The sequence below is a fragment of the Volvox carteri genome, assembly GCF_000143455.1.
Source record: "Volvox carteri f. nagariensis unplaced genomic scaffold VOLCAscaffold_77, whole genome shotgun sequence".
NCBI classification, from domain to species: domain Eukaryota; kingdom Viridiplantae; phylum Chlorophyta; class Chlorophyceae; order Chlamydomonadales; family Volvocaceae; genus Volvox; species Volvox carteri.
Window position 1 is genome coordinate 274,588 of NW_003307620.1, and position 18,479 is coordinate 293,066.

Genomic DNA, 18,479 nt, shown 5'->3' on the forward strand with positions numbered 1-18,479 from the left:
GGCAGAGCCTCCGCGCATCTCCCACCGTCGCCTGCCGCCATGGACACCACAGCATGATGTTACAGCGGGAAGTAAAATCAGGGCAATCCCCTTCCCCCCTCACACACCTCTCTTTCCCCCCCCCCCACACACACACCTCGAGACCCTCCTTCAGCGCCAGCCCCAGTTCCAGAGCTCTCCTTCGCTCGGGGCTACTCAGCTCATCCAGGGCCTCCTACCGGACGGGGGGGAGGGGGAGGGGGAGGGGGAGGGGGAGGAGAAAGAAAATGGAGAAAAAGGTGAAGGAAGGGAGGACGGGCAATCTGGCGGAAGGAATGAAGGCGGAGGGAGAGAGGGAATCTATAAAACACCCGGAATCCGTAGCTTCAGATGGTGATGGAGGAGTTCGGCCGCTTCTCCGTAACCCAGCTGATGCCAACCGCCAGGCAAACCATATGGTGCGATGTAAGAAAACAACACACACACACATACACACACACGTCAAGTAAAGCTTCCATTACGTTTCCCCCACCCGTCTCCCACTTCACACAGAGCTCCCAAACCCCCCGATTCCACCTCGCCGTACCCCTGTCCCGCCCTTCACCTCAACCCCCCCCTCACACACACCCCCGGGGGTGTGTCCTGCCCCACCTGCCCCTTGTTGCCGTTCTTCCGGAGCGCCTCCGCCGCCAACCGCCGCTCGTACCCTAAACCCGTTAACCGATCCAACTGATCCGGATCCACGTACTCCCCGGACGGCGTCTTGCCGTACTTGATACGTTCGTGGTTCCAGTCGGATACTCGCTTCCTGCGGGCGTTGCGCTCCTGGGGGGGAAGGAAAGAAGACAGGAGGTTGGAGGTTAAGACAAATCATGGACAGCCACCGTTCCCATCTCTCCCCCCACACACTCACATACACACATACGCACCGCCTCCGCTTTGCGCTGCTCCAGGATGAAGTCCACAGCAGCCGTTACGTCGCCCCCACTCAGACGGAGACCTCGACGACTCTCCTGTAACTCATAGCCCATGCCCTGCGTGCCGGCGTATACGTGCACGTTTTGTGTATGGGCGGGGGGGAAAAAAGGGGAGAGGGGGGAGAGGGGTCTGTGCAAGGAGCGAGTGTGTGAGGGGATGGTGGTGGTGGTGGGTGTAGGGGGGTTGGGGATACCTGGGGGGTGGGGCGAAACCCTCCACAAAGTTCACACACCTACATACAGACGTACACGTACCTGCAATAGCGCCAGAGCCTCGTCAGAGACCTGTTGACAGTGGTGGTGGCGGGGGTGGGTGGGAGGGGGGGAAGGGAGGGGGGAGAGGGAGGAAAGGGATGGAAGGAGTGAAGGACAGCAATTAACGAACCTGGACGAGTGTACGACAAAAAAAACGGGGGAAAAAGAGGAGTGGGGAGGGGAATACGAAAGGCGGAAAGGGAAGGTGAGAGGGGGGAAAGAGGGGTGTGTATGAAAGGGAGCGCCGGGAGCGCCGGGAGCGCCGGAGGACGCAAAGAGGCGGTACAACGCGACGTGGGAGAGGCGTGTGGGGGAGGAGTGGGACGCCGTTCCCAGGGGTGTACGGGGGGTACGACAAGGCACTGAAGATTCCTCGGGGTTTGGGGGCCGCTCCCTTTCTCTTCTTGCTGTATAAGACAAGGCCGCACTACACCGTTTGCCCCCAACTACCCGCCCCTCCTTCGGCCCCCTTCACCCCTTCCCGCCCTACCCGCAGCCATCCCGCATACACATACACATACACACATACATACATACATACACACACATACATACACACCTGCAACCTGCGCCACTTGGCCTGAGCCGCTCTGAAGCTGCCCTCCACTGCCGTACGGCTTTCTCCGCTGTAGTACCCCACAAGGCCCTCGAGCACCTCCAGACGGAGATAGCTGTGTATGGACCAATGGGGGGAAAACGGGGGAAAATGGGGGGGAGAGGGGGAGGGGGGGGTAAGACAAACCACTGGCGAATGAAGCAGATACCAAAGATAGACGGGTAGTCCAGGGGGGGACAAATGCTGCATCAGGAAAACTTCACTGACCAGAGAGACAGAAGAATGAACCAGGTGTATGGGGTTTGGGGGGCGGGAAGAGAGGGGGAGAGACGAACAACTGGGATTGACGCTAGCAAGAAGGGGGAAAGACGAAAACCACGAACGAGTGAAGCTGCTGCCAAGGGAAGGGGGGAAAGGGGCCCCCACGTGGCCCTCGTCGTACGCCGTTACCTTCACCGCACCTCAAATCACTACCACATACATACATACATACACACATACACACATACATACATAAACACACATACATACATACATACATACATACATACATACACACATACATACACACATACATACACACATACATACATACATACATACATACATACATACATACATACATACATACATACATACACACATACATACACACATACATACATACATACATACATACACACATGCATACACACATGCATACACACATGCATACACACATACATACATACATACACATGCCCCCTTTTCAAATCATAACAACTTAAGAAAACGAAATTAGTCCTCTATTCCATGTACCCCCAACTCCCCGCTTTTACAATTCATTTTTTTCTGTTCCTTTCCTTGCAAGTTCATCCCCCCCCCTTCTTTCATACCCAGTGGGTGTAACACAGCAAAGGCGTAACCCGGGATGCTCAGATGGGCCTTGCGTCGTTACACCCGGACTCCACTCCCCTCCATACACACTCCACCTGCCCAATGCATCACCCACCAACCGCTACCCAACCAACTCCCATTAACCACCCCAACCGATGCTTATCACCCACGTTGCCAGCTCCGGACTAAATGCCGCGCCAGTCAGGTTTCGGAGCCGCTCAAGTCGCGGACCGTGTGCTCTTGCCAGCCCCGCCCGCGCCTTCGCCAACCGCTCTTTGCTAACCGCCAACCGCCGTACGTCCCTCAGCTTGTACGCCGCCCAGACTAGGTCTATGAGCAGCAGTGGCAGGTTATCGATGGCGGAGGTGAGGGAGGGGTCGCACAGGGCTAGCGCCTCCTCGGCCAGCAGCAGCTCCTCCAGTGCGGTGGCGTAATCGCCCTGACGCGCACACACACACACACACATACACATACACATACACATACACATACACATACACATACACATACATACAGGCAGGGGGAAAGTGGGGGAAAGACGAACCACGTGAACGAGTGAAGCTGATGCCAAGGAAAGAGTGTACAAGAAGTAGAACTGACGAAAAGACGAACCACGAGCGAGTGAAGGGGGGGGGTGAAATAATTACAATTTGTAAAAAAGTCAAGAAGAATCCAAGAAAAGCACTGCCACCAGATGATGACTTCAAAACGCGGTCGTGTGGAGAGTGGGTTTTGGCGGAGAGTGTGCATGTGGCGGTTGGGTGAGGGTGGATAGAGATAGGGTTGTACGAAGTGGAGGTGGTGGTGGTGGAGGTGGTGGTGGTGGTGGAGGTGGTGGAGGTGGAGGTGGTGGTGGAGGAATATGGGGGGTTTGGGGGGTTTGGGGGGATGTAAGAGGGGTGGAGGGGGAGGGGGGAAGGGCTCGTTTCAACTCGGTTCCCACCCTCTTCAAAGTCGCCTTGGCCTTGTCATGCAGTACCAGCCCCAGCACCAGATTACGGCGGTCCTCGGGCCGTACGGCAACAGAGGAGCCCGACTGGGGGGGGGCCGGGGGGGGAGGAGGGAGGGAATCCGAAGATGACGATGATGATGATGATGATGATGACGATGACAATTGGACCTTGTTTGGCATCTGGTGAAAATTGAACTCTGTGCTGCATGTATGAAATTATTTACAGTGCCGGTGGGGCGATGGCTACGGAGGATCTCGCTACCAGGACGTGGTTTGCGGCCGCAGTCATAAGCCTGGAAGCTTGCAGTACATATAATTGTACGGAAGGAAGTTCGTAGGTAGGTAGGTAGGTAGGTAGTTCGTAAGTAGGTAGGTAGGTAGTTTGTAGGTAGGTAGGTAGGTAGGTGGGTAGGTAGGTGTGCAAACCGGACGAAGCAAGGGGATCAATCGCCTCCGGGGGAACGTTTGTCGTTGTCTTTTTGTTCTTTACTTCCTAACATACCCCCTCCCTCCCTCCCTCTGTCATCCCCCCCCCTCCACACACCTCCACACACCTCCCCCCCCTCCCCCACCCCCCACCTCCCCCCCCACCTGGTTCTCAACGTCCAGTGCGTAGTCGTCACTGAGTCCCCGGGAGTCCCTGAGGGGGGTGGGGGGTGGGGGGAACGTGTGTGTGTTTGTGTGTGTGTGTTTGTCTCCGCAACGCGACAGGACTTCGACAGGAGAGGAGTCACACTCAACACACATGCAACAAACAAGGAGGGGGGAGATCACACAAGTGCAAGAGCAACTCAGAAATGAGCTGCCTGCCTGTCTGTCTGCCTGCCTGCCTGTCTGTCTGCCTGTCTGTCTGTCTGTCTGTCTGTCTGTCTGCCTGCCGGATTGCGTCCGAGGTCCGAAGAAACTGCCCCCCCAGTGACTGACGTCCTCAGCGATCAAGTCTGATCGACCCGTGGCGCCGGGCGTGGCCCCTCTCTCTACAATTTTTAATGATGATGAAAAGTTTTAGTATTTTTCATCTTTTGACGATTCCTCTATTTCAATTTACATTCCTCGGCTAGGGAAGAACCACAAGGAAGAGCAAAAGATCTATACATTCTCCGCATCAAGTTGGTAAGGCCCATCAAGGCCATTACGGGCATTTCTTCTTCTTGGGGTTTTAATCGTCGTGTCTGGTCTCGTAAGAAGATTGTAGTACCCTTGAAAAGCAGCGCAGTGCGGACGAGCGCTGTATCTATATACCGTACATGTACGGGAGGAAATTAAACACTGAAAGGATGTACGTTTGCTATAGGAGTCGTAAAAAACCCTAAAACCCTAAAACCCTAAGGTCAAGCCTGGCTAGCAAAGGGGTGCGTGGCGGGTGGTTTCCCTCGGGCTGCATTTCACCCCCCTTCCTCTTTTTTCATCATCGAACAAAGTCCACCACCACCACCAATACCACCCCCACCACCCCCAGCCCACCTGGCAGCCAGGGCCTCGGCAGCCTTCCGAACCCACTCCAGTCGCCGCGCGCGGTCGGCTCCGGTGTTGACGGCGGCGACACCCCCGTCGTCGGAGGAGGCACTGCTGCCGCGAGTCACCAAGATGCGGGAGGTAGCGGTAACGCCAGCTTCGTGGAGTGTACGGCTGTCGTCCTGACGGGTACGACAAAAAAAGCGCGGGTTGCATGAGTGTAGCGCGGGTTGTATATGCTTTTTGTCCTCTTACTTAAAAGCCGTTGTAAAGAGAACGGCGTTAACTCAAACTCAACAATGGCTCCAGTGGAAATTGTTCGGCGTGGAATAAACTCCAGGATTCATGAATTCCGTTATTCGTACAGGCCAATGTACGGCAGAGACTGTTGCGAATTTCAGCTTTAGGGTTGAACTATGGGTTTGAGCGGGGATTAGGAAGGGGGCATGGAGGGGATGAGGTAGGTATGTCGTTGTTGGCAGTACGGCGGTGTTTTGCGAAATGTTGTGTGTGGGGGGGGGGGGATGTGAGTGGCCGGGCCCAGGAGCATGATGTGCCAAGTCCTCATATGTCGTACGGGCACTGGTGGGGTGCGGTGCGGTGGCGGCACAGCTGGCGGTGCGCAGGGAAATCGGTCGGGGGAGATCTGGGCGAATGGAAGCTAGACGGCCGCGGGACCTCCTTCCTCATACATACATACGGATGGGGTGAACGGATTAGGGTGCCCCTCTAGCAGGGGAGAGCAGGGAACTGCCTCGGGAAAGGGGGCCGCTGGCGAAGTTAACCACCCTGTAACAACATACATACATACATACATACATACCTATCCATCTACCTACCTACCTAGATAAGTACTTAGATAGCCCGGACCCTGCATGTGTATTTCCTTTGGAAGCCGCACGCGTGCGGCCTGGATCATCCCAATGGATCATGGTCAAAGTAAGTTTGACCGTACGGCACCCGGCGACCGGGACTTTCCAAAACACCGGGGGAAGGTACCACTGGTCCATCCTTCCCCGGGAAGGAGGAGAGCGAATGTGCCTCAGGTGATATCCCCTTGCTTCGGAAACGAAGTCCCCAGTCCCCCCCCTTTCCCCCTCCCGCCATGTGGGTGGATGTGTTTGGTAGCCCGAGGTGTGCTTTCCGTGTGTGTGTGTATGACTATGTGTGAGGGGAGTGAAAGTGGGCGGAAGGTGGGAGAAATTGGAGAGGGCTCACGCGGGGCCCCCCTGGAGGCCCTCAACGAATTCGTGTGATTGGTGTGGCAGGGTTGGTTCGCGCGCACATCCTTCTGGAAGGCATGTGGCCTTGCACTTGCAACAGCAGCTGGTGAAAGTCTGACGAAATAAACTTCGCACCTGTAGGGTCCTGCCGCCCACAATCATCTTCACAACAGCGTCTCCACCTGGAAAGACGGTGCGCGAAAGTGTAGAAAGTAGATCCATGCCCCATGCAGCCCTACATGTGTCTGTCCTCTTCTCTATGCCCATGGGTGACCTCCAAGTGCCTTACCCATAAGACGTGATATTTCTGTGCGAAGCGATCCGACGGTACAGTCTAGGGACTCTACAAAGACGGTGCCACTCAGAGCGCCTGTAACCTTGAGGCCTAGGCCTCCGATTCCCCGTGCACCTGATGCCATAGCTCTATTTTGCTTAAGTGAACCTATTTAACCTTCAAATTTCCTTTGGATCAAAGGGTAACGAGCTAGTGTGTGCCCAGGATGTTGCTCCGCGATAGCTAAGTGCAGATTTACGGGCTCACAGGTGTATCTACAGCTAACCTACTCATCTCTGTAATAGGCAACCGCTGTTTTACAGTACTACTACGGATTATACCGCAGTTTTACAGTACTGCTACGATGCTCCGCAGCATGCATAACACGCACTTTCGAAAGGGGTAATGGTTGGTATCATCGACTTTTGCACAGCCATTTCGTAGGACACCTGTGTCGTTTTCAATTAGAGCAGCTGGGGGGTTGTCTTCCAGCTGACGGAACAAAGTCTCGACCGGAAAGCCTCCGTCGCAGGGTGTTTGAAAGTTATCGGAACATTTGCCTAAGTAGGTGTGGCTAGGACTACCTAAGGGTTTCCATGAAGCCTCTGCTTCGAGCTGCTGGAGCACCACCAACAGTGCCAGCAAAGATCACAGCGCCATTAGCCCTGCTATCTGTTCCAGCGACAGACACCTGTCGTCCTGCATGTCAGAGAAACAACGCCAGACAGCGGAATGTCTCTTTCGCATTCCCACCTAGGGGGATTCAGCATCAGCGGCGGCTTCCGCGACGGATGCGACGACCATCACCCGACAGTGAAAACGACCGCAGCAGGAACAATAGCAACCTCGATGACAGCAACAACGAAGCAGAATTTATTGACGATAACGTCCCCATGAGCCTCGCCGCGCTGTCCAAATTACAGGCATCCCGCCAGCAGCAGCACCAGCAGCATCGGACCGCAGTTGCCAGCGCGAAGACAACCTCGCCTGTTCCATCATCCCACAGAGCAGCACCAGCAGCACCTTCCACATATTCGCCTGGCTCAGCCACTTTCAGCAGTGTGGCGACATTACCAGCACCAACAGCGCCAGCACCAGCTCCTTTACAACAAGACTTGCAGGATCCTGCATCGAGGTGTCAGATTCTGGATCCGGTTCTGGATCCGGACTCAAGGAATCCAGCACCACCGGAACCACGTCATCCACCTGTCGCATTTCGCAATGTAGCGGAGCTTCAGCGAATGTTACAGGTGGGTGTCCTACAGGTTAGGACCCCAGGAGCCGAATTGGGGAGGTGGAGGGAGGTGGAGGGAGGTGGAAAGGGGGGGGGGAAGACGAACCACGTGAACGAGTGAAGCTGCTGCCAGGGCAAGAGTGTACCAGGAGTAGAACTGACCAAAAGGAGGCGGGGAGGGGGGAAGGGGGGAAGGGGGAAACCGTGTGCGAGAAAATGGACCGAGTGAACTGCTGCCGGTGGTGTCCAAGACGTCTTAGGGGGGTTAAGGGGGTAAGGGGAAAGATTGGAGGGGGCCGCGGTCGCCTGCAGGGCGATGTGCAGGATTGGGGTTAAGACAACGCCAGAGGGCTGTTTATTTTTTTTTCCTTTTTCGCTTTCGCTTTCGTTTCTTGGTGTCGTTTGCCAATATACTACCATCATTCTTCCAGCTTCGGAGTTTCTCCGTTACGTAGTTGCTCTGCCGTACCGTTCGTTTTAGGGGGGACGGGATGAAGCGCGTGCCGTGTGACAAACCGTTGCACACCACCCCACCCCACCGCAACACGGGGGTGCCTGTGGGGGGGGGGCTGAGTAGCTTGCTTGCGTCTCTGGAAGAGGAGAGGGGGGGAAAGACGAACCACACACGATTGAAGCTGCTGCCAGGGCAAGAGAGTATCAAAGGAGAGGGGGGGCCCTGGAAGAGGAAGAGGAAGCGGAAGAGGAGGGAAAGACGAACCAGGAAGGAATGAAGCTGGAGGAGGAGGAGGAGGAGGGGATGGGGAGTGCCGACGCGTGTGTCAAAACCCGGTCTGTGGCGGGGTCGGGTACCCAGCCAGCCCGGACGGTGATGAGGTCGGCGATGAAGTCGGTGAACCCATGGTGAGTTGCTGCAGCGGACGGCGGCAGTCAGTACGACATGTCCGTACTGCATGACGAGTATTACGATTCAGTTGTTATTATTATTTTTATAACTCGCAACAGCAACTTGATGCTGCGTGGAGGTGTTTTGGAACGACCACCCAATGTTGTGCCCAGAAGAACACCTAGTCAACGTGATAACAATGTATACAGCTACAAGCCAAAACGCGTCGGACCGGTTCCCCTCTCGGGTTTTCCTATTACTGTGCTCACATTCCGTTTGTACAAACGTGGGTGAATGTCGATCCTCTAATCCAAGAGTATAAAAATAGTCTATTCAGCTCGTACGACAAATTCAGCTGTAAAAAAACACGCTGAACGCACCACCGGTCATTCACTCGCTGCGAATGCTACAAGAACAAGAAAATCTTTTGCGGAATGGTTTTAATGGGCTAATTCAGTTGTCAACAGCCATTCAGGAAATTTGTTCGGGTTCGGTTTTCAAATGGTTTTCGCGGGATTTTTATTATGTTTTATAAACCATAATGTTGTAAAAGATTATTGTCTCCCATGACACGAATGGGTGTATACTCTTCTTTCCGGTGCTGTACCCCAGTACGGTGTACGGTAGTGATGTGGACGGGGGTGTTGGTGTTCCCTCACTCCCTCCACCTCCTGCCACACCCGCTCTCCCCCTTCCCGCCACCGCCCCTCAGGATCGCCAGGTGGCGGCGGGGGGAAAGACTGCGGCAGCGGCGCCACCGCCAAGGGCGACAAGGCCGGCAGCGGCGCCGCCAGCAGCAGCAACCGATACAGGGCCAGGTGGCGGCGGCGGCGGCGAAGCTGCGGGAATATCGTCGCCACCTCGTCCGCCACTGCCGCCGCCGCGGCGCTTCTTCGGCGCTACCCCACCCCCCCACGCGCCTGTCACTGACCTGGGGCCCGTCCCGCCGCCAGACCACGAATCAGCTCTACCGGCTGTAGCAGACGGTCTTGGCAGTGAAACTGGCAACGTCGTTGATTCGGACTTGGAAGAAGACCAAGCGTACCAAAAGGTGACTTCGTCGTACCGTAACGTTATGCCGTATCGTGCGTCGTACCCCATGGCGCTTTCCCATCCCCTTTGCCGTGTAATTCTATGGCCCCCGTAACATATTTACATACATACATACGTACATACATACACACTCTAGTCTGTCACGACACCAAACTCACTGCCTACCTGCTCCTCCCTTTTCCCCCCTCCTCCTCAACCCCCTCCTCTACCCGTCTATCTCTGGTATCTGCTTCAATCGTCAGTGGTTCGTCTTACCCCAACACCCCCCACTACCCAGTTCTCCACAACTCGCATGTCCGCCTCTTCCCACCAACCACCAACCACCTCCAGGCCAAGCGCTACGCTCTCTCTCTGCTCCAGCGCTCCCCTCTCTCCGCCGCCACACTGACCCGGCGGCTGTTGGCCCGGGGCCTCCCGGGTCACCTGCTGCCGCCCCTGGTGGCCTGGCTGGGGGCGGCGGGGGCGCTCAACGACCGCCTCTACGCCCGGATGTACGCGGCGTCCAAGTGGAACGCAAATCGGACGGCACCCGCCAAGATAAAGCAGGTGCGTGTATGTATGTATGTATGTATGTATGTATGTATGTGTACTTCCTTGAATGCTATGTATTGCTTGCCGTCTGTACGCGGAAGATGTGGGGGTGGTTGGTTGTGCACCACCCACATCCCCCCGCCTCGCCTCACAGCCCCAGTTGGGCCCCCCCACCCCCCCAGGTAGAGTCCACCCACCCCACCCCACAGGCACCTTCTTCCTGCGACAGCTGTTGGTGATGCGGACGTGGCAACACAGTGTTTCAATATGTTTCTCTGCATCATACATTATTAACATGGCTATTATCGCACTCATCTTAATCACCATCATATCGTCATATAATAATAAATATTGTTATATTCATTATACAATCAATATTATTCTTTATTAATAATTTGGGAGGGTCGGGCAGTTTGACTTTTGGATCGATTACTTTCAACCCTCACTCCCCCCACCACGCCGCCCCACCTCACCTCCCCTCACCAGGAGCTTACGGCACTGGGCGTTGGAGATGCTGACGTGGCGGCTGCTCTGGTACACGTGTTTGGTCCGACGCGCCGTATTCGCCTGTCTGGACCCACCACCAGTCCGGAGGAGCTTGGTGGGTGCGTGAGGATAGGGTTCGGGGTTGGGATGTGGGAGGTTGTTGGGTCGGGCGACTTGGGGAGAATTCTTTCCGAGACGCGTACGGAAGTGCCGTACTCCTGACGAAATTTTCGTACTTGCTCTCGCGCCGGTCGGTCCATTTTAGAAGCGCCGCCGACGCCGCTATCTCTTGCTGCTGCCATTTCGCTGCCATTCACTTTTTTAACAACCCATCACCGTCGCCGTCACCACCACCACCACCACCACCACCACCCCACCACCACCACCACCGTGAAGAGGTGCGGGAGGCGCTTCTTGAGGCCGCCAGGCGGCATGTGGGCCTTCAACACAAACCCCAGACCAGCCATCGCAACCATCACCACGACGACGAGGAACTACCGCCGCCGCAACAGCACCAGCACCAGTATCAGTACCAGTATCAGTACCAGGGCACCGCTGCTATGGAAGAATCGTTCTATGGTGACCGTTCCTACGCGACGGCCGCGACCGCCGCAGCTTCCGCTTCCTCTTCCTCCACCACCATAGAGACAGTTGCCGCCGCCTTTGGCACTTCCAGCTCCCGCACGACCTCATCTTCTGCCTCTGCCTCTGCCGCGGACGACGTGGGGAGCAACGTCGACTTCGTTAGCCAAAACCACCATTTCAGCAACGACAATGATGCCGACTTCAGTGTTACGAGTAGGGGTACTAGGAATGATGGTAGCAATGCTAGTAACAACAGCAGCAGGAGCGGCAGTAGTAGTGGTGCTGACAGTAGCAGTAGCAGGAGTAGCGGCGCCAAGTGGTTGGCTCCAAGCGGCCGTGCGGGTGGTCGTCAGGCTGACCGAAGTGCGGATGAGTGGAAGGCGAGGGTCAAGGAGCAGAACATGCAACGGTGAGTGAGTGAGTTAATGAGTGAGTGCGTCCATTCCAAAGCCGTTCCACGAAAAAACTGTTGTGCTATACCTTTCTGCTGTCCTCAACCCAAGTCAAGGAGTTTGGTCACCAGATGTGTCCTTTTGAAGCGTTGTTTGGCACATAGCTGGCTTGTAAGCTTGTAAGTCCGTTTGTCCGCACACCTGGCCCCGCCCTGTTTCTTGCCTCTGCCCTGCAGACGTCGGCTGTCGTCATGGCTGCAGTACCGAGGCCACGACATGGGGGTCGTGCTCAAGGTGTTTGAGCTGCTTGGCATTTGACGAGTTTGAGCAGCGGCTGTCGCTGCTGCCGCTCCGCCATATTGCTGCTGTCCCATTCGGCTGGACGGGGCTACTGCTGTTGCTGCTCATATCTTGTTGATTCACAGATCTGGACGGCTGTGCCGCTGCGAACGCTACTGTTTTTCGTTGCGCAGCTGTAGCAGCTGCACCAGCGATGCCGCTGTCCAAAGTGGTTGATTTTGCTGCTTGAGTTGTTCTGGACAGCGGAATGGTGCTGATCTCCCAAGCTGAGACGGTTCCGCTTAGTAGGAGCCCTGCTTGGATTTGCCATGCGTAACGGTTTTCTCCCTCAGTCTACTTGCGAACATGAAAATCCCTAGGAGTTCTGCCACCAGGAGCGATACCCAGAAGGGACACCCATTTATAACCGGTGTACCTTCTCACTCTCAGGGGAATTCTTGCCGTTTGGTGCGACGGTTTCTTTCAGTTCACATACACACATATACACACAAACTGTAATGTGCTCTGAACATGACAAGTTCAACTGCACGTGCTGCGACCACCGAACCCAGTGAGTTTTAGAATCGAATCGGCAAGAGAAGTTGACGGCTCCCCAAACACCGAGCGCGAATTACTGCCTTTGAAACTTCAAGTACTCCAAGCCGAAATCGAGCGTGATATATATAAGGCGAGGTTCCTTATCGAGCAGTGATGCGCATGGCCCATGCTGAGTACCGAAACTGCAAGAATGCCGCGCACCGAAGCACACTTCACATTCCGGGTTGAACCACCGCAGCCATATAAGAATGGAAGCTTGGGGAAACATTCGCCTACGACTTCCAGGAATGGGTTGTCAAGCACGTACCGAATAACTTGGACGACGTCGCTGTGGCAACTACAAAATTCTTTGCGCAATTCTCCACCCTCGGCGCGCTCAACCTCCAATCCCTCTGGATCCTTGCATACTCGTGGTCCAGCGGACATCTCGGATCCGATGGGCCCCGGTGGTCTTACCCCTTCCCCCCCTTTGCTGTTGTTACAACCGTATAAATTCGTTGGACCCCCCGCGCGCGAGCAACACGACACACAAGCAGGGCTAACTCGACGCACGGAGGCCGGGGGATGACGCCACGGCAGACGAGGAGAAGCGGGCGAGGAGAAGCCAGCCCCCAACGGAACCAACCGTTCCAACGCAACTGGCAAAGCACCAAGGCACACGGAGAGAGACGACCCGGCCACTTCAAAACCGGCTCGATCATCAACACAACAAAGCTTGTGACCAGGAGTGTTGTCGAAGGTAAATCGATCGTCCAAAGCAAAGCAAAAGGGTAAATTAGGCGCACCTTGGTGCACTCTCCACATGACATAACTCACGCATGCGCCAGAAAAGAAAGAAGGGGGGGAACGGAGCGCCTTGACTCCGTAGTCCTCTCATAGAAGCCCCGTGATGCCCGCAGACACCAGAGCGGCGCAACGCAAAAGAACTGGGCGAGTTTGGGACATCACCATCTTCGCTGGCCCGCCTCCGACTCCACCTCCGCCCAGACGCCCCCTTCCTTTTGCCGTGGGCCTTAACCCCGGGGGCACGCGATGCTACTACTGCAACTGTCCTCGCCGTCCCCTCGACTATTAATCGTTCGAATGGAAAGAGTTGGTGTCCATTCTTCAAAGCGCACCGAGCAAACCGGCACCGGCACAATTAGAGCGCGAAATCCGCGGGCGGTAGCCAAGCAGGCTAAGTAACATACACCCCGGGTTGATGAACCGAAACACGCGAAACGATGATGGCACGGGAACCAGACAACCAGCGGGGGAGATCAGACGGACAACCACACAGACCACACACGGGCACCGACGAAACTGACACGAGAGGCAGGCGCAGGAAGACACATCAGACAAATAGACGAACGCCCACACACGCACACAAACAGACGCGCGTAGGCAAGCAGACAGACAGACAGATGGACAGACAGACGGACAGACAGAAGACAGAAGACCATCACGCGCATATATATGCAACAGCAAAGGGAGATGAGAAAACAACGGAACGCATGCGCGCTCCTATGAGCCCTAAGTTAGCCCCATTGCCTTTTTAGGAGCTAACTTAACCGCTACCAGCTCTTCCCCCTAAAACCCCGTCCCCTAGCCCGGCCCGGCCCGCCATAGAAAGGGACTGAATGAGCTCCGAAACCCCGTAGTATCCCAAACCCACCCGGCGCATGCTTGAGGCCCAGCATACTAACCTAAACAGCATATAAATGATCCTACAACAAATTGGAAGGCCTAATCCATCCCATCCCGCCCGCTCCTATCAGCACCGTTTCCAGCCAGCTAGCCAGCCGGGTCCCCAGCCCTCTGCACCCTATTACCTGCGATCCCTGCCGTACCCCTGCCGGTCCCTGTCGTACCCCCCACGGCCGTCCCGTGCCGGCGGCGGTCCCGGCAGCGGTGGCGGCGGTGGCAGGGCTCCCCACCCGCCGCGATCCCCCGCCCTGTCCCTCTCACGGTCACGATCCGGCTGCTGGTGGCGCGCCCGCTCTCGCTCCTGATCAGCCGCGGCCTCCTCCTCCTCGGCCTTGCGCGCCGCGGCCTCCTCCTCCTTCCGCTTCTTCCGCGCCGCCGCCGCCACTTCCTCCGAAAGCGGGAGCCAATAGATGATCGGCTTGGACTTGGTCTTCTTGAACAAGTCGTCCAATGAAAGCGCCGGCGGCTCCGGAGCAGCGACGACCTCGGCGACCGCCGCCGGCTGCGCCGCTGCCGCGTTGTCCCCTGCGTCGCCTGTGCTGGCGTCAGCGGCCGCTGGCGGCAACTCCCCCTCCGGTTCGGATCGCTTCCGACCAGCGGCGGTATTCGCACCAGCGGCCACTGCCGCCGCCGGCGTCTTCTGTTTCGCTGCCGCTGCATCGGCCGCGGCCGCCGCTACCGCCGCCGTCAGCGTGTCGCGACGTACTCCAGCCGCACCGACCACCGCCAGCGGTGCTGGTGCCGGGCCCCCCTTTGGCGATGCCAGTGTACTGCCACTGCCGCCGCCGCCAGCGGCTGCCGCCGCCGTTCCGGGGGACTTCAGGGGGCCCCCGACGGCGCCGCCTCCTTTGGGCGGATCCATCAGGCCCGCGCGCCCGTTAGCGATGGCCGTTGCGGCATCTTCTGGGGACACGTAGCTGGGCTTCAGTATGCTGGTGGGATTGCCAGAAGGCCACACGACGCCGTTGGTGGCGGCCGCCGCTGCCTCTCCATGCGTCACCTCCGCAAAGACCACGTAACAGTAGTTCTTAATGGTGGGCATCCAGAGATCCTCGACAGTGCCATGTTGCGACATAAATTGCCGTACCTGCGGTACATGCCGTACAGTGCGACAACACAGGCACAGTTGGTTTTTCCCACCAGCCCACCAGGCGGAAGTGGTGAAAGCCAGCAGCAGGGCAGTAAGTTATGAAGAAAGGAGAGGGGAAAGCTGTCGGCGGCTGTGTACTCGCGTGATCTCAGCCACGCGCAGGAACCTGTGCGTTCGCCGGGTGTCTGTGTATTCGCGGGGGAAAGTACTCGCGGGGCAAAGTGGCAAATTTGGACCTTAAGGGGCGACCCCGTCGCGGACCCTGGCCCACCACTTCGCCTCCGCCTGCCCAAGATCGATATAACCCACCACCACCATCGCCATCATCACCTTCGTCGCCACCACCATCACCTGAAACACTACTAATTAGAAGCTGGCGCAGCGGCTTCCCTTTCCTTTCCGAACACTCCTCAACAGCAACCAACCCGACGTACACACAAGCAGTCAAGACACGTGCGAAGCGCGAACAAAAACATCCACACATCCACTCGCATACACAGACATGCACACAAACGCAACGCGCGTTTTCTTGCGCAGTCTCTCCCTCGCTTTCCTTTCCTACTGCTTACCTGGTTTTCAGTGAACGGCCGCACAAAGCCGTCGATGCGCAGCGCCCTCGTAGCTGGGCCCTCCAGCGGCGGCGGCGCAGACAGCCTCTTGGCCGCCACCGTCGCCGCCGCCGCACCACCACCACCACCCTTTGGCCCCGCAGGTGCTCCTCCCGCTGGTCTTGCAGCACCCACCAGCCCAGCCGCCTTGCGCCCTGCCGCGTCCAACTTCTGAAGCTTGGCAGCCCGCTCGGTAGCTGCCGCCGCAGCCGCCGCCACCGCAGGAACCTCCGGCGCCTCCGGCACCGGCGGCGCCGCTGCCGGGACGTCCTTCTCCGTGACAGCCTGCGCCTGCACCTTCGTGGTTGCTTCCGGTGGTGTTGCTGCTGCTGCCGCTGAAGACTGCGCCTTGCCTGCTGGCGCAGCCGTTACCGCAGGCCCTGATGCGGGCGTGATCTTCTCCTCGGCCGGCGATGCCGCCCCCACGCCCTCCCCTGCCGTCGCCTCCCTGGCTGCACGCTTCGCTGCCACTCGCTGTTCGACCTCATCCATCTTAAACTCTATCGGCTGCCGCTTTCTGCCGCTGCCGGCGGCTGGCGGCGGCGTTGGGTCCGGCCTCGCCGGCGGCTTGGTGGTTACCACCGCTGCACTAGGCTGCTGCGTACCGGCGTCCTGTCGCACACTGCCCCCCGTCGCCGCAGACTCCTTGACATCCTCTTTGCCCGCCGATGCCGGGGGCGTCGTGAGGGGCGCCGCCGCCCCCACAGCCGTCCCCGGCGCCGCCGCCTCGCCCCCGCCATCGGCGGGAGCGCCCTGTCCATCAGTGACACCGTCCGCATCTGCCTCTTTGCCAGCGCCGGCGGCATCGCCGGCGGCAGCGTCCGCCATGGCTGTATCCTCGTCCGCCTGCCCTGTCCTTCGCCCTTGTGACTTCGGCGGGTGCTGCTGCTGCTGCTGCTGCTGCTCGTCTACGGAATTATCGGCCTGCGACTGACCTCCCTCCTTTTCCCCCAGCCCCATCTTCTCCGTCCGCGGAGGAAGAGGCCCTCCGTCCTCGACCGACTCGTCCGGTGCTGTAATCTCATCCGTGCCGTAATCCACCTAATCGAGCCCGCAGTCGGAGGAGGTTTTTGCATTGAGGGGAGTTTTTTGGGCTTTCGCCGGTTTGTAGGGATGGAAGGTATGAACGTCGATAAGACCGCAGATGCCGATAGGGACGCGGAGCAGCAGCTCCGTAACAATTATCTTTCTCCTTGCCGGCGAGCTAGAGGGAGAAGTTTACTTAAAAGGTTGATGCGCCTTGTAATAAATCCCACCATTGAGCGACCTTGAGCAACCTTGCGCATAAACAACCCCCCTAAGACCTCACTCCGCATTCCTTTCCATAAAAGACCTCCCCCGCCCTTTCCTCTTGCTTGTCCGGCTTTTGTTCCTCCCTCCTCTCTCTATACTAGGCAGAGAGGCAGCGACAGGAAGACACACGCACCTGTTCCTCGTGCTCCGCTTCAGGGCCCCCCCCGGCCTCTGGTTGCGCTTCCGTCATCACAGCATCCTCCACCTTCACGTCTTCCACAACCTCTTTGGCCTTAGCAGCTTCGGGCTGGTCTTCGCCGTCGCCGGCCGCTGTGACGATCGAGGTGGCAGCGGCAGAAGACGCCCTGCCTCTTCTGGTCGGCCTGCCGGGCGTTCGCTCGCTCGCTGACCTGCCTTTCTTACCCCTAGGCTGTTCGTCTTCCGGGTCGTTAGACTTTGCAGGTGAGCGGGCTGAGTTCTCTGCTGCTCCTACCGATGCTGCCGGTGCTTCTGCTGCTAAGGGGGGTTCAGAGTCCGCCCCGGGGTTAACAGACGCTGCGCCTTGCTTGTCTTCCTCTGGCGCCTTAGGCTCATCGGACGGTGCGGGTTTCGCTGTTGCTCTGGCTGCTGGCGCGGCTTTGTCGGCAGTTTTGGATGGGGTGGGCTGGGTTTGCGCTTCGACCTGTGTTGTGCCCTTGGGCTCAGGAGCGTCGGCGGCGTCTTCGGAAGAGGAGTCGCCCTTGCCAGAAGGGGAGTCCGAAGCACCCTTGCCGTCCTTCTCCTCCTGCAGACAGCGCCGTGACACTTAACGCTTGTTAGGGTTCCTGGTTTGAGCGACTGCCGGCAGAATTTCCCAGGACGCCCGCGGCGGCAGGAAGGACTGCGGCGTGGACGTTTGGCGCTCGTTCCCCGACTCACCGCAGCTAGAGCTGTCAGCAAACGTTCCGCAAGCACGGCCTTCGTCCCTGTTGTCGAGAGGCCACGCTCCTTAAGCGCCTCCCTGAGCTCTGCCACCTTCAAGCTTGGCACATCCGAGGCCTTCATTGCTGCACCAATCAAGTAGCGCAAGCCCCTAGGTTTCTGTAAACGATCTGATGCAAACGGGCGACACGGGGGCGTTTTCAGGACATGTAGCCGCGCACAGAGAACTGGTCAAGTCAGAGATCAAGGAAGCAATTGTAGATGGCGGCGTGCAAGCTCCTTAACATGGTTGGGGGTGAATAAAAGTTATATCTTTGCCACAGTCGCGATAGCAGCGGCCTGCTGGGCCAAAACGGCATATGTTCGGCAGTACGGGAGAAATGTCTTTGGTTTTCCAGGTCATCTGAAGCCTTTCGAGAGACATATTCTTTT

The 18,479-nt window shown here is 57.5% G+C and overlaps 3 protein-coding genes across 3 annotated transcripts in view; 1 reads left to right on the top strand and 2 right to left on the bottom strand.

The window, feature by feature from the left end:
* Positions 1–6,692, bottom strand: part of VOLCADRAFT_107771 (uncharacterized protein) — a gene marked incomplete at its 5' end in the record, with an annotated part of 10,046 nt that extends 3,354 nt beyond the window's left edge. Inside the window, 12 exons of the mRNA XM_002957659.1 lie at positions 26–31; positions 137–214; positions 631–804; positions 909–1,013; positions 1,212–1,241; positions 1,771–1,882; positions 2,814–3,082; positions 3,587–3,679; positions 4,187–4,235; positions 5,060–5,232; positions 6,409–6,455; positions 6,563–6,692. Of these exons, the coding sequence (XP_002957705.1) occupies positions 26–31; positions 137–214; positions 631–804; positions 909–1,013; positions 1,212–1,241; positions 1,771–1,882; positions 2,814–3,082; positions 3,587–3,679; positions 4,187–4,235; positions 5,060–5,232; positions 6,409–6,455; positions 6,563–6,692 (1,266 nt within the window). The remainder of the gene's footprint in view (positions 1–25; positions 32–136; positions 215–630; positions 805–908; positions 1,014–1,211; positions 1,242–1,770; positions 1,883–2,813; positions 3,083–3,586; positions 3,680–4,186; positions 4,236–5,059; positions 5,233–6,408; positions 6,456–6,562) is intronic.
* A 2,499-nt stretch (positions 6,693–9,191) lies between these two features.
* Positions 9,192–12,302, top strand: VOLCADRAFT_107772 (uncharacterized protein; the record flags this gene model as incomplete). Its single annotated transcript, XM_002957632.1, has 8 exons — positions 9,192–9,236; positions 9,338–9,710; positions 10,009–10,224; positions 10,419–10,444; positions 10,696–10,810; positions 11,092–11,417; positions 11,634–11,689; positions 11,909–12,302. The coding sequence occupies 8 exons, from the start codon at positions 9,192–9,194 to the stop codon at positions 11,988–11,990; spliced, it is 1,239 nt and encodes a 412-aa protein (XP_002957678.1). The 3' UTR covers positions 11,991–12,302.
* Positions 12,303–14,316: 2,014 nt separating this feature from the next.
* VOLCADRAFT_98786 (uncharacterized protein) lies at positions 14,317–18,170 on the bottom strand (the record flags this gene model as incomplete). The annotated part of the gene is made up of 5 exons (XM_002957660.1): positions 14,317–15,282; positions 15,855–16,934; positions 17,320–17,456; positions 17,550–17,910; positions 18,045–18,170. The coding sequence occupies 5 exons, from the start codon at positions 18,168–18,170 to the stop codon at positions 14,317–14,319; spliced, it is 2,670 nt and encodes an 889-aa protein (XP_002957706.1).
* Between the last annotated feature and the right edge of the window lie 309 nt (positions 18,171–18,479).